A 13,646-nucleotide genomic window follows, 5' to 3' on the forward strand; every position below is an offset into this window, starting at 1 on the left:
ATGTAATACCATAATCCATGAAATAACCTACCATACTCTCATAGTAACAGCCAAATCTAGCTCAGCATCCACCCTCTCTCATTATACACCTGGCAAATTACCATCTACATGCACTGTCACAGTCACTACACCCTCCCACACCATTCTACCATACCACCATCCACTTTTACCATTGAATTACTCACCATACACGTCCAATTTGACCAGAAAGACAGCTCTCAGCTTCGTTTTGGCGCTACTTTCACACGCTTCTGCAGATACTTGAATTTGTACTCAGGGATGGGAATTTTCCGCGGATTTCATTTCAAGTTTGAACACTTTATTGTCGCTGATACTCCCGCGAGATGGTAACGACGTTAACGATAGCTTGCTAACGACGTTAACAAGCTGTCGTTCGATTGTAAACGGCCCAGCAATTGGAAGTCGCTGCGCCGCCGCACGCTGCGCCGCCGCCGCCGCACACATTTTTCCATGTATCTGCATATTTTTATTCACGGATTTCAGACCAATCTAGCATTTTTCAGCTGCCTGTACTTTTTCTGTACGGTTTCTAGTCATCCTACAGGTTAAAAATGCACAATTGTCATCATCATTACAGGACTTGGAATTAATTTATCCTCTTCCCCGACCTTTCCATCTGTGCTATAGGAGACCTTACAGCAGTTGATAGTCATGCCCCTTCCCAACATCCTCTGCATCGCCAAGGACCCCATATCAGGTAACACACACCTTGTTGTTAATCAGTCCCGTATGCATAAAACACTATAATTAATCACTAACTGCAGTAAAGCGTGTGTGGATTGTTGCTATCCTACCATCTTCATGCTGTTAACAGCTCCTAAGGCTGGCATTAAAACAGGTAAACAACATGTTTCTTCTGCTGCTGCTATTAAATGATTTCAAACAATAGCTTCTTCTTAAACTAGAATTTTTTCTGCCAGATCAGGGGTTGGTTCAACAGTTTGCTTTTACTGTTAAATTACAGCTGGATGGATAATAATGGAGGGTCTGTAGTCAGCAGTGTGTGATTAGCTCTGGTGTTGGATACGGTTTCACTGCCTCAGGTGGACTCCAGTCACTATCATTTCTCACTCAGATCATTTCTGAGAACATTATGATCAAAGACTCGCTGTGTGACTTTTATTAACCTTTTCTTCTCCTTATTCAGCCGTATCCTGACTGCTGACGTACCGATCCTGATGTACTGTGTGTCTCTGTGTTTTTCTTCCCACAGCCAAAAGCATGGAGGAGCTGAAAAGACTTTTGTTGCTGATCCTGGGCTGTGCAGTGCAGGTAACCCACACAGGTTTAAACACAGCAGCTCTCCCAGCCTCTCCCAGGAACTGCGTTTGTTTCTTTTCAGTTTTGCATGTCTGAGCACAGCTGCTGGTTGCGCTAACTGATGAGGTGTGGGGTGGGACTGGATGTGGGTGGGACTGCAGGATTTAAAAACACATCGCTGATTTACTGCAGTAATTAGTCAGCAGTACTGCGGGAAACAAATGGCGGTTTTTTTAATATGAACAGTTTTGCAACTTGAGAGCTGCTCGAGGACATTTACAGTTGTTTGATTTAATTAGCTTACCAGCTTAAACCAGAAAATTAATTTATAGTCAGACTGGGTGCAGTAGGTGATTTGTTTTTTCTAACAGGAGGGATGGTCTAGTCAAACTCAGTCTAGTTCAGGTTCCACATTCAACCCAATCTGATCTCCAGTGATCTGCACCAGTACAATCACAACATAAGAACCGATAAATAACGCCAAGTTTTTCCTTTGTTTTAGTGCAAAAAGTACATTCTGAAAATATTCACAAATTTATGACCTACATTTCTACTAAACATCATGAACAACCTGGAGTATCTGAAGAAAAATAAATTACATTTCATCAACATTCAGCCTCAGTTTATCATTTCCACATTACAACTTCCAGATCACAGAGTGTCTACAAAGGAACACAACATTTAGTTATCTGGAACTGAACAACATTGGAGGATTTTACTTTAAAAAAAGACAACAAAAACAAGACAAAATATTACCAAAATGAGCCACAAAACGACAAAAGTGAGAAACAAAATGACAAAAAAAAATGAGACAAACGACATGAAACAAAACAAAGAAGTGTCAAAATTACACAAAATAGTTACAAAGCAACAAAAAATGGACAAACGAGACATAAAATGAAAAAATGATAAAACAATAAAGTGAAACAAAATTAAAAGAATGACACAAAAAGGAAACGCAAAATGATGAAAACATGAGACAAACGATAAAAATCAGACAAAAAATGACAAAAAGCAACAAAAACAAGACAAAATATTACACAGATGAGACAAAAAATGACAAAAGAACAATTAACAATCTAGTGTTTTACTTTTGGACAGAAACTGGCAAAAACAATACACAAAATGGCAAAAGTGACAAACACTCTGACAAAAAAATTAGACAAACGACATGCAACGAAACAAAAAAAGAGACAAAGAATTAGACAAAAAAATTGCAAAGCGACAAAAAAGTTAGACAAACAACACAAACGAGACAAAAAAAGAGACAAAATGCCAAAAACAAGACCGGAAATGTAAAAAAATGAGACAAACTGCAAATATCAGATAAAAAAAACAAAAAACAACAATAGCAGGACAAAATATTACAAAAATGAGACAAAAAATCTCAAAAGAACAATGAACAATCTAGTATGACAAGTACAACTTCTCATGGTCTAGAAATGATTTTGAATTTATAGTTCTACTAATTTACAATCTGCAGTTAACGTCTTCTCTGGTGTTTTTACACTTTGAGGGCCGGATCGGACCCTCTGGAGGACCGCTTTTGGCCCACGGGCCTCATGTTGGACACCTCTGATCTAGCGGGAGCTCTGTCCTTCTAACACGCCACCAACAAACATACACAGGAGGGATTTCAGTTTAAGAAGGAGGATGTTTTTGGGTCATATTTCTCTTTCTTTCAAAGGTCTTTTTATTGAGATTTCACAGTTCAACATGAAAACATCAGGCACTAACAAAGTAACTTTTCTTTTTGTTTTTTACCCTTAACATGTGCGGCACTCTCAGTCAAGAGAACGGTAGTGCTGGAACACAACAACAAAGTGCACACCTACCCACCCACTCACTTACCCACACCCCATAAGAAAAAAAAAAAAAACAACATCCCACACACACACACACACACACATGGGACGGGAGGGGGGTACTCTGAAATTATTGTTGCAGGTTTGTTAAAGAAATCTAGGAAGGGACGCCAAATCCTGTGAAACCTGTTGATTGATCCTGAAATAGTGCAGCGAGTTTTTTCGACACACAGAAGTGTCTGGGTCATATTTCTAACAATGCATCCCTCCTCTGTAAATCCTCTGCTCCCTCAGTGTTAGTTTAGAATCGTCCAGATGTGGTGAGTTAGGAGTTAATCGGTTACCTGTTGGGTCTTCTGTAAATAAAGGGAGGGGTTATTCATGTTTGAGGTGTTTTAGTGTCGTTTCTACCTCTCCCATGACTGTGAACCCATCTAACAGTTTCTTCATTGTATCTTTCCCTTGTTTTCCTCTGTTTCCCTCCATGCTAATTCCCTCCCTGTCTTTCTGTCTGGCCTCCTTTTGTCTGCCTCCCTACCTGTACTGGTTAGACTGGTTCCAGGAAAGAGGGAGGCCATGAGGGAACAATGAATGGGAAGACAGACAAAGCCACATAAGCATGTTATTGATGTCTGAAAAAATCTTTCTCCTGCACACCAACAATTTCCTAAACAATCTGACGTTGTGCGTGAAACTTTATTTCCCATTTCCCCTCCTGATCTACTGACACCAACAAAGAGAGCAGGTTTTATTCAGATGTGTGTTTTATTTTTAAATTCTCTGTGTGCATCCTCAGTGTGAGCGTAAGGAGGAGATGATAGAGAAGATCAAACTGCTGGATATTGAGACCCAAGCTGCCATCGTCTCTCACATACAGGAGGTCAGTAGAACATTTCAGATTCTGTCAAACACATCCTGCCATCCTTATTAGCTCCTGATGACGTCTGGTGTTCACAGACAGCTGGTATCATGTGTTTCAGTTTGTTTGCATCACGTGATGTGTAGGTCCTGGTTATTTAACGTTTGGGAGGTGGTTCCTTAGTGAACGTCCATGATCGAGCATTATTCTTCTTAACTCAGAGCAGCATTCTCACCATCATTGTTAGTTCTAGGAGTGGGCCAAATATTGGTTCTGATAATCAAAAGTTTTCCATTTATCACTGTAATTTTCTTCTTAATCCTCCTGTTGTCCTCATTTACAGGCATAAAAATTTCTGAAAATTTGCAAAACCAAAAAATTCCAAGAAAATTCCAATAATTCCTTAAAATTTTCCCTTAAAAGTTTTCTTTTAAAAATCCCCCAAATTTGGCAAGAAAATGCTTGGAAATATTTTCCAAAAATGAGTAAAAATCTTCACAAAAAAATCATAAAAATATCTAAAATGATTCCATATATGTCAGTAAAACTTCTAATGTTTTCTTTAAGAACATTCACATAAAAATCAACCAAAATCCAGCGAAATTTGCTGGATTTTGGTTGATTTTTATGTGAATGTTCTTAAAGAAACATTTTTAACATTCCTTTTTTTCCACCAAAAAATGTTCAAAGATTTCCCAAAAATGTAGAAAATGTGGACATCAGAAGTTTCACTGTGAAAATATTTTTTTTCCCCCACAGTTTCAAACTTTAAAACGGGTCAATTTTAACCCGCAGGACGACACAAAGGTTAATAACTTAACTTAGAGCTACATTGGCTCTGATGTTGCTGCATTTATCTGAAGTCACTCCTGCATGATCTCACCCACAACACTGTGTGCTTGTTACACCTCATGAGCAAATATATCAACACTGAAAAATAAATGTTGGACAAGACATTTCAGTTAAATGTGGTGTTTGGGGTTTGTGTTTTTCTAGATAGATAGATACTTTATTAATCCCGAGGGAAATTTAAGATGGATGCAAGGTTGAGTAAAAATAATTGCTTGTTGTTCCTTTAGGTCTGCTCATAATGATCTCCTCGAGATGACCTGCTGAGATGCCACACTAAGTGCATTGTTTTATCTTCATTCTGTTTGAATCATGTCCAGGATCAGCTGACATGAAATAACCGTGACACATTAGTCAGGAGTAATCAATCTAAAAACTGTGTTCATTTTGTTATAAATGTGGTTCTTTCCTGTTTTCAGACCACTTGTTTGTTTACTCCAGCCTAGCCTCAGGTCTGTTCTGGATGAACTGGATGCTGATGTTCCACAGCTGGTTAACCTTGTCATCCTCCTTTAACCCTTGTGTTGTACTGCGGCTCAAATCGACCTGTTTTAAAGTTTGAAAATGTGGGGAAAAATATATATATATATATATTTTCACAGTGAAAACTTCCACATTTTCAAAATTTTGGGGAAATTTTTTTTTTAACATTTTTTGTTAGAGAAAAAGAAATGTTAAAAAACATTTCTTGAAGAACATTCAGAAAAAATCAACCAAACCATTGTTCTTAAAGACAATATTGGAACTTTTACTGACACCAACAGCTGAACTTGGTGATATACAACTGAACTTTTACTGATACACACTTTAAATGTTTTTAGAATTTGTTTTTGAAGATTTTAATTAGTTTTTTGAAAATATTTACAATTTTATTTATGTGTTTACTTTTCAAGTTTTTCATTTCTTGCCAAATTTGGTAATTTTTTAAAATAAAACTTTTAAGGTAACTTTAAGGAATTTTTGGAATTTTCTTCCTTAAGATTTTGCAATTTTTAAAAAAAAAATCTGGGAAATTTGTTGCTGAATTTTTGGATTTTTTCAGACGAGGGAACAATATTTTTTAGTGCCTGTAAATGAGGACAACAGGAGGGTTAAAGAGTCCATTGTTAGTCCCTGAACAGGCACTCACAGCTTCATTATTTCTAATTCCTGTCCCACGGTTTCCAAATGTGTCAGACACATCCAGCCAGATTAAGAGCTAATGAATATGCAAAATGTAATGTTAGATTTAATTAATGGTCCAGCTGTAAAACGATTGGGTTGGGAGAAATCCATGAGATGTTTTCATTTTAAACCTGAATTTAAAGCTGCCTAATGAAGCAAGGAAAATACTGGGGGTGTATTAATTCATGTGGTTAAACATACCTTTGTGATACATAATTCTATTTATCATTTCTTTAACCAAGTTTGTCCCATTGAGATCCTCCTTTACAAGGGAGACCTGCAGCATCGTCACATTAAAAGAAAAAAAAACATTAAACAACAGATAGAATTAATAACGTTAAACTTGTTCACATATGAAACTTACACACAGACAAAGTGGACTAAAGATTCCACCAGAACTTTAAAATCATTCAGTGGAGCAAGGGCTTGAAATTGAAGTTGAGATTGTAATTTATTCTCAGCATCAGGTGCAGAAAATCTAAATGCTTTCTAGCCCAATCAGATTCTACTATGGGGACGACGAATTGCAGAATTTCCACAGATGGGAGATTGAGACTTCCATGTTTATTTGTTAAAAGACAAGACAGATGTTAAGGAACAGTACCCAGAATCGTACTCCAGTAGGAAGGAACTGTACTAGTATATAAACTTTTACAACATATTTAGTGTATGTTCTTGTTTGTTGCAGGTGACCCACAATCAGCTGAATGTTCTGGACCTGTCCTGGCTGGAGGAAGGATCTGAGCTGGCCCACGATGAGCTAGAACCTCTGTCTCGTAACATGGCGGTGTCTCTACGGCAACTCATTGAGCAACGAGACAAAGCCAGTGAGGTACAGAGTTTGTAGTTATCATCTCCCCCACTCCGTCTGCCTTCATGCAGACTCAGATTATCTGTATTTCACTGTGGGGTCAGTGTGGTTGTTTGGTTGTAGACCAGGGGTGTCAAACATGCGGCCCAGATCAATCCGGCCTGTGGGACGACTTTGTAAAGTGTAAAAATCACAGAGAAGACATTAACTGCGCATTTTAAATTTGTTAAACAACATATTTAAAAATAATTTCTAGACCATGACAAGTTGTTTTGGTGTTGAAGTAAAATACTAGATTGCTCTTTGTTCTCATGTCATTTTCTGTCAGTATTTTGTCTTGTTTTTTTGTCTCATTTTTGTCATTTTGTGTTTTGCTTTAATTGTTTTGTTTCTTGTTTTTGTCATTTTGTGTTTCCTTTTTGTCTCGCTTGTGTTGTTTGTCTATTTTTCTGTCGTTTAGTTTTCCTGACTTTTGACATTTTTTGTCTCATTTTTGTTGTTTTGTGTCTTTTTTTGTCGCTTCTTAACTTTTTTGTCAAATTTTTGTTTTGTACTTTTTTGTTTCATTTCATGTCATTTGTCTCATTTTTTGTCGTTTTGTGTCTCATTTTTGTAATATTTTGTCTTGTTTTTGTTGTTTTTTTCTGACTTGTCATTTGTCGTTTTGTTTCTCACTTTTGTCATTTTTTGTCTCATTTGTGTCATTTGTTTAATTTCTTGTCTCGTTTTTGTCGTTTGCCCAATTTTTTGTTGCTTTGTAACTTTTTTTCTCTTTTTTGTTTTGTTTCATGTCCTTTGTCTCATTTTTTGGCATTTTGTTTCTTGCTTTGGTCATTTTGTGTCTCATTTTTGTTATATTTTTTCTTGTTTGTGTTGTTTTAACTGGTGTTGGACTGAATGTGGCCCTTGAACTAAGACGAGTTTGACACCCCTGTTGTCGACGGTATTTTTTATTACGGTGACTCAAATACAGATTCGCAGCTTCCATCAGTGCAAAGTAGTTTTCTACTTTAACACACTAAAAATGTATTTATGTTGACAGAATTGTTGAAATGTCTTTCAGGTGATTGTAGATCTCACCCAGGAGAGGGACTACTTCTCCAGTCAGCAGCCCCAGGAAGGATGCAGGAACCTGGGCATGAGCAGCCCGGAGCATGGGCAGAGCTCTGGAGGCGTGGGAGTGAACGGTGGTTCGGCGGTGTCCACGCTGACCAAAGAGGAGAAGCAGCATCTGTCTGTGGAGCTGGCCGATACCAAGGCCAAGCTCCGCAGATACAGACAGGAGCTGTGAGTCGTTTAATCCAACTAAAGAGTCAAGAAAACACGCACAAACATTCAAAAAATAAGATAAAGTCCATCTGATGCTAATGGGTTGTAAATCTACCAGCAGGACTAAGCAGCAGCTCAGACACACTGTGGGATGTTAGTCCAGAAGGTTTATGTGGGCTTCACTGGTTTTTCCTCCTTTTTTTTGTCCTCATTTACGGGCACTAAAAAATATTGTTTCCCTGTCTGAAAAAATCAAAAAATTCCCCAAATTTATTTTAAAAAAGCAAAATCTTCAGCACGAAAATTCCAAAAAGAAAAAGTTTCCCTTAAAAATGTTCTTAAAAAACACCAAATTTGTCAAGAAATAAAAATTTAAAAAATATAAAAATTGTAAATACACACGTGGACAAAATTGTTGGTACCCCTCAGTTAAAGAAGGAAAAACCTACAATTCTCACTGAAATCACTTGGAACTCACAAAAGTAACAATAAATAAAAATTTATTGAAAATTAAATAATCAAAAACAGCCATTACTTTTGAATTGTTGATTAACATAATTATTTAAAAAACAAACTAATGAAACAGGCTTGGACAAAAATGATGGTACCTCTATAAAAGATTGAAAACTATTTGACCAGAGTGACATGATTAACTCAGGTGTGTCATTTAATTGACATCACAGGTGTTTCCAAACTCATAATCAGTCAGTCTGCCTATTTAAAGGGAGACAAGTAGTCACCCTGCTGTTTGGTGAAAAGGTGTGTACCACACTGAACATGGACAACAGAAAGCGAAGGAGAGAATTGTCCCAGGACATCTGAAAAAAAATTATAGACAAACATCTTAAAGGTAAAGGCTATAAGACCATCTCTAAACAGCTTGAAGTTCCTGTGACAACAGTGGCTCATATTATTCAGAAGTTCAAGACCCACGGGACAGGAGCCAACCTCCCTGGACGTGGCCGCAAGAGGAAAATTGATGACAAATTGAAGAGACGGATCGTTGGAATTGTATCCAAAGAGCCCAGAGCAACCTCCAAAGAAATTAAAGGTGAACTCCAAGGCCAAGGTACATCAGTGTCAGATCGCACCATTCGTCGTTGTTTGAGCCAAAGTGGACTTCATGGGAGACGACCAAGGAGGACACCACTGCTGAAAAAAACTCATAAAAAAGCCAGACTGGAATTTGCAAAAATGCATGTTGACAAGCCACAAAGCTTCTGGGAGAATGTCCTTTGGACAGATGAGACCAAACTGGAGCTTTTTGGTAAGGCACATCAACTCTATGTTCATAGACTCAAAAAGCAAGCATACGAAGAAAAGAACACTGTCCCTACGGTGAAACATGGAGGAGGCTCAGTAATGTTTTGGGGCTGCTTTGCTGCATCTGGCACAGGGTGTCTTGAAAGTGTGCAAGGTACGATGAAATCTGAAGACTATCAAGGCATTCTGGAGAGAAATGTGCTGCCTAGTGTCAGAAAGCTTGGTCTCAGTCGCAGGTCATGGGTCTTCCAACAGGACAACGATCCAAAACACACAGCCAAAAACACCCAAGAATGGCTGAGAGAAAAGCGTTGGACTATTCTAAAGTGGCCTTCTATGAGCCCAGATCTGAATCCCATTGAACATATGTGGAAGGAGCTGAAACATGCCATTTGGAGAAGACACCCATCAAACCTGAGACAACTGGAGCTGTTTGCTCATGAGGAGTGGGCCAAAATACCTGTTGACAGCTGCAGAACGCTCATTGACAAATACAGAAATCGTTTAATTGCAGTGATTGCCTCAAAAGGTTGTGCAACAAAATATTAAGTTATGGGTACCATCATTTTTGTCCAGCCCTATTTCATTAGTTTGTTTTTTTAAATAATTATGTTAATCAACAATTCAAAAGTGATGGCTGATTTTGATTATTTAATTTTCAATACATTTTTATTTATTGTTACTTTTGTGAGTTTCAAGTGATTTCAGTGAGAATTGTGGGTTTTTCCTTCTTTAACTGAGGGGTACCAACAATTTTGTCCTCGTGTGTATGTTAAAAAAAATGAATAAAAATCTTCCAAAAAAATCCTAAAATTATCTAAATTGATTACATATTTATCAGTAAGCGTTCTAATATTTTCTATAAGAGCATTCAGCAAAACATCAACCAAAATCCAGAGAAATTCACTGGATTTTGGTTGATTTTTTTTCCTGAATGTTCTTAAAGAGACATTTTTTTAACATTTCTTTTTTTTTTTCCCCCACCAAATAATGTTAAAAAATTTCCCGAAAATGTGGAATTTTTCACTGTGAAAATATATTTTTTTCCTCACTTTTTCAAACTTTAAAACGGGACGACATGAGGGTTAAAGAGGATGAGGAGGTTGTAATGTGGTGATAAAAGCAGCAGCTGGAAGTCATTACAAAGCCAACATAGCTCATTATGCTGTCTCATTCTGATAAACCTGTCGTGTAATCATACACTGGATCCATCTATTTGTAGAATAACTACACAGTCCAACCACCAAAAGTACTTCTGTTTGGGGTCTTTAACCAAATATAATCAGGACTGACAGTCAGAGAAGTCTACTGGATGTGTCTGCGGGGATTGTTGTCAGACTCTTCAATTACTGTCAACCTATGTAGACGTTAGTGGGTTGTAGGGCTGATTATACAGGCTAATGAGCTACTCTAAATTCTTTAATTAAAGAGGTGTGTGTGTGTGTGTTTTCAGGGAGGAGAAGACAGAGCAGCTGATGGATTCAAAGCATGAAGTGGAGCGTCTGGATCAGGAGTTACAGCGACTGAAACAAGAGGTCAGGACCTGTTTATTTGCAGCTGTTTCACATCTGTCTGACTGAAAGCAGAAGAAGCTCTTTCTGTTAACTTACAGTCTTATTGCACCAACTGTACTCAGCCTGATCACGCCTACTGTCATGTGTACTCGAGCCTCCAAAGACCCGTTCTGAGGCAGCAAACCGTCAAGGAAAATAAAGTGAAACCAAGCTAGACTGTGTGTATTCTTAAGTTACAACACATGACTTTGTCTGGATTCTATACAAGAATAGATTGAATCAGACCTACATGAAAAATTTCCCACTTTTCCTGAAAAACGGTCTGAAGTGACAAAGATTTTTCTTTACATCAAAGCTTCACTTACCTTGGTGAAACATGCCTTCAGTGCTTCAGAATGAGTGATGCCTCCTCTTTGTGTGACTTCTTTGTATTTTACAGATGTTTTACTGCTAGTGTTGCTTTGATGCTCATCTCTTATTTCTCCTGTGTAAACAGAGCAGGACTGCTGGTCTAGAAATTTAGTTTTCTCACAAATGTGGTTCAAAATCCAATGATTCTTTCTTTTTCTACAATTTCTGACTGAAAATCGTCAGATTTGGGCACTTTTTAAACCACAATGTGCCATTAAAATCAATCTGCTCCTTATGAAATCCAGCATTGCACTTCTCTTTCCTCACATTTTGCAGGATATTATTCATCAGCTGGCCTCATTATAAAAGAGAGAGATTTTAATCATTCCTTTCTCATGCCATAACGAGGATAATATAGATTAATCTGATATAATAAGTGGATGTCTGTGAGCAGCTCGCAATGGTCTCTGCACAGTGTTTGCAAAGGAAATGATGAATGAGCTCATAAATTTATTGAAGTTCAGGCAAACACTCACTAGAAGAAATGCTGCCATACATTAGTTTGCCTAAACTTAAATACAAATCTAAGTCCTGTTGTTGCAGGTTTCCTACGTCCTGTGTGCATCTTGGAGATAAATTATTTCGTTTTGTGTGCGTTTCAGAACCAGTCGCTGTCTTGTGAGGCTCGTTCAGTCCGAGTGTACCGAGACGAGGTGGACTCGCTGAGGGAGCGAGCAGCTCGGGTCGACCGGCTGGAGACAGAACTGACCAGATGTAAAGAGAAACTCAATGACGTCCACTTCTACAAGACCAGAGTGGAGGTACACATCAGGACACCAAACCATCTCAGAATGAATAGATCAGATGGTAGACTGCATCATTCACTCAGTACTGGGTTGGTGCTGCAGTCTCTCAGCTTCTTCTGTTCAGGTGTGACAAGCGTGTTAGAATGTGTGCTACATGCTAAAGCAACATGTACATACAGTCCATTTAGCTCGATAGGAAGCTACACCGTCAACATTATCAGTGACTCCTTCATTTCCTAGAATTAATTTTTTCATGTATTAAAGCTTTTAATATTTTTGCTGTATTTTCATACACATTTGTCACTGTGTCCTCTCTTGCATTCAGTCTTTAATAACACAGCTTTTTAAATCCCTGGTAATATGTACTGATATACACTACTGCTCAGAAGTATCGGGTCACTTAGAAATGTTCTTATTTTTGAGAAAAAACATATTTTTTTCTGTGACGATAACATTTAATGAATAATAAATCCCATGTAGACATTGTTAATGTGGTAAATTAATATTCTGTTTTTTTCCTATGACTTTTACTGTATTTTTACTATATTTTTACTGTATTTTTACTATATTTTTGCAGAATTTTACTATATTTTTACTGTATTTTTAAAAATATTTTTACTCTATTTTCTATATTTCTACAGTATTTTCTAATATATTTTTTACTGTATTTTCATTGTTTTTTGATATATTTTTGCTATATTTTTTGCTACATTTTAACTATATTTTGTCTGTATATTTACAGTGTTTTCACTATATTTTTGCTGTATTATTTTAACCCTTTAAGCTTCAGTCAATTCCAGCCGTTTTCAGTACAAAAAATCGCTAATATTCTATTTTTAAATTTAAAAAATGACGAAAAATACAGGGAATATTGGACGCACATCGCGAGGTGCATTTCCTTGAAAACGACCGATTCGTGGATTTTATACCGACTTCAGGACATGTTTTGGACAAAATAGTTTACTGGCTTGTGTCATCTGGATGTAAAAGGTTGGATTATGGCCGTTTTTTGTGGAATCTTTTTTTCTGTGTGTCATAATGAACCCAGAAATGTGAGTCGCGCTGTGTGCGTTGAAGCCGTGTATAGAGAACGGATGGATGAATATTCGTTTTTCTCGGACAAATGTGTTTTTCTCACCCACTGTAGTAATCGCATCTGAAAGTGGTTTATACCGGCGGATTCATGAGAATCTAAGCTTTCCATCGGCATATAGTGTTTGTATAATCGGGTTTGCAGCCTTCGGACATTCTTTAAATTCCTATGCAAATTAGTAAGTGTACCACCGGCGGTACACCTACTACACACTAAAGCGTAAAGGGTTAACTATATTTTTACTGTATTTTACTGTATTTTATTACACTGCTGTTCAGAAGTTTGGGATCATGTAGAAATGTTCTTATTTTTGAAAGAAAAGCCATTTTTTTCCATGAAGATAACATGAAATGAGTGATAAATCCAGTGTAGACAGTGTTAATGTGGTAAATGACTATTCTACCTGGAAAAGGCTGATTTTTAATGGAATATCTCCATAGGGGTACAGAGGAACATTTCCAGCAACCATCACTCCTGTGTTCTAATGCTACATTGTGTTAGCTAATGGTGTTGAAAGGCTCATTGATGATTAGAAAACCCTTGTACAGTTATGTTAGCACATGGATAAAAGTGTGTATTTT

At 37.4% G+C, this 13,646-nt stretch overlaps 1 protein-coding gene across 1 annotated transcript in view; it reads left to right on the top strand.

Moving 5' to 3' along the window:
* The window catches only part of ccdc88c (coiled-coil domain containing 88C), a 93,858-nt gene that overhangs the window by 47,061 nt on the left and 33,151 nt on the right, over positions 1–13,646 (top strand). The window contains exons 4-10 of the mRNA XM_051938922.1: positions 649–718; positions 1,235–1,293; positions 3,883–3,966; positions 6,647–6,790; positions 7,833–8,056; positions 10,755–10,836; positions 11,829–11,987. Of these exons, the coding sequence (XP_051794882.1) occupies positions 649–718; positions 1,235–1,293; positions 3,883–3,966; positions 6,647–6,790; positions 7,833–8,056; positions 10,755–10,836; positions 11,829–11,987 (822 nt within the window). The remainder of the gene's footprint in view (positions 1–648; positions 719–1,234; positions 1,294–3,882; positions 3,967–6,646; positions 6,791–7,832; positions 8,057–10,754; positions 10,837–11,828; positions 11,988–13,646) is intronic.

This window comes from Acanthochromis polyacanthus, chromosome 1, assembly GCF_021347895.1.
Source record: "Acanthochromis polyacanthus isolate Apoly-LR-REF ecotype Palm Island chromosome 1, KAUST_Apoly_ChrSc, whole genome shotgun sequence".
In the NCBI taxonomy this organism is placed as follows: domain Eukaryota; kingdom Metazoa; phylum Chordata; class Actinopteri; family Pomacentridae; genus Acanthochromis; species Acanthochromis polyacanthus.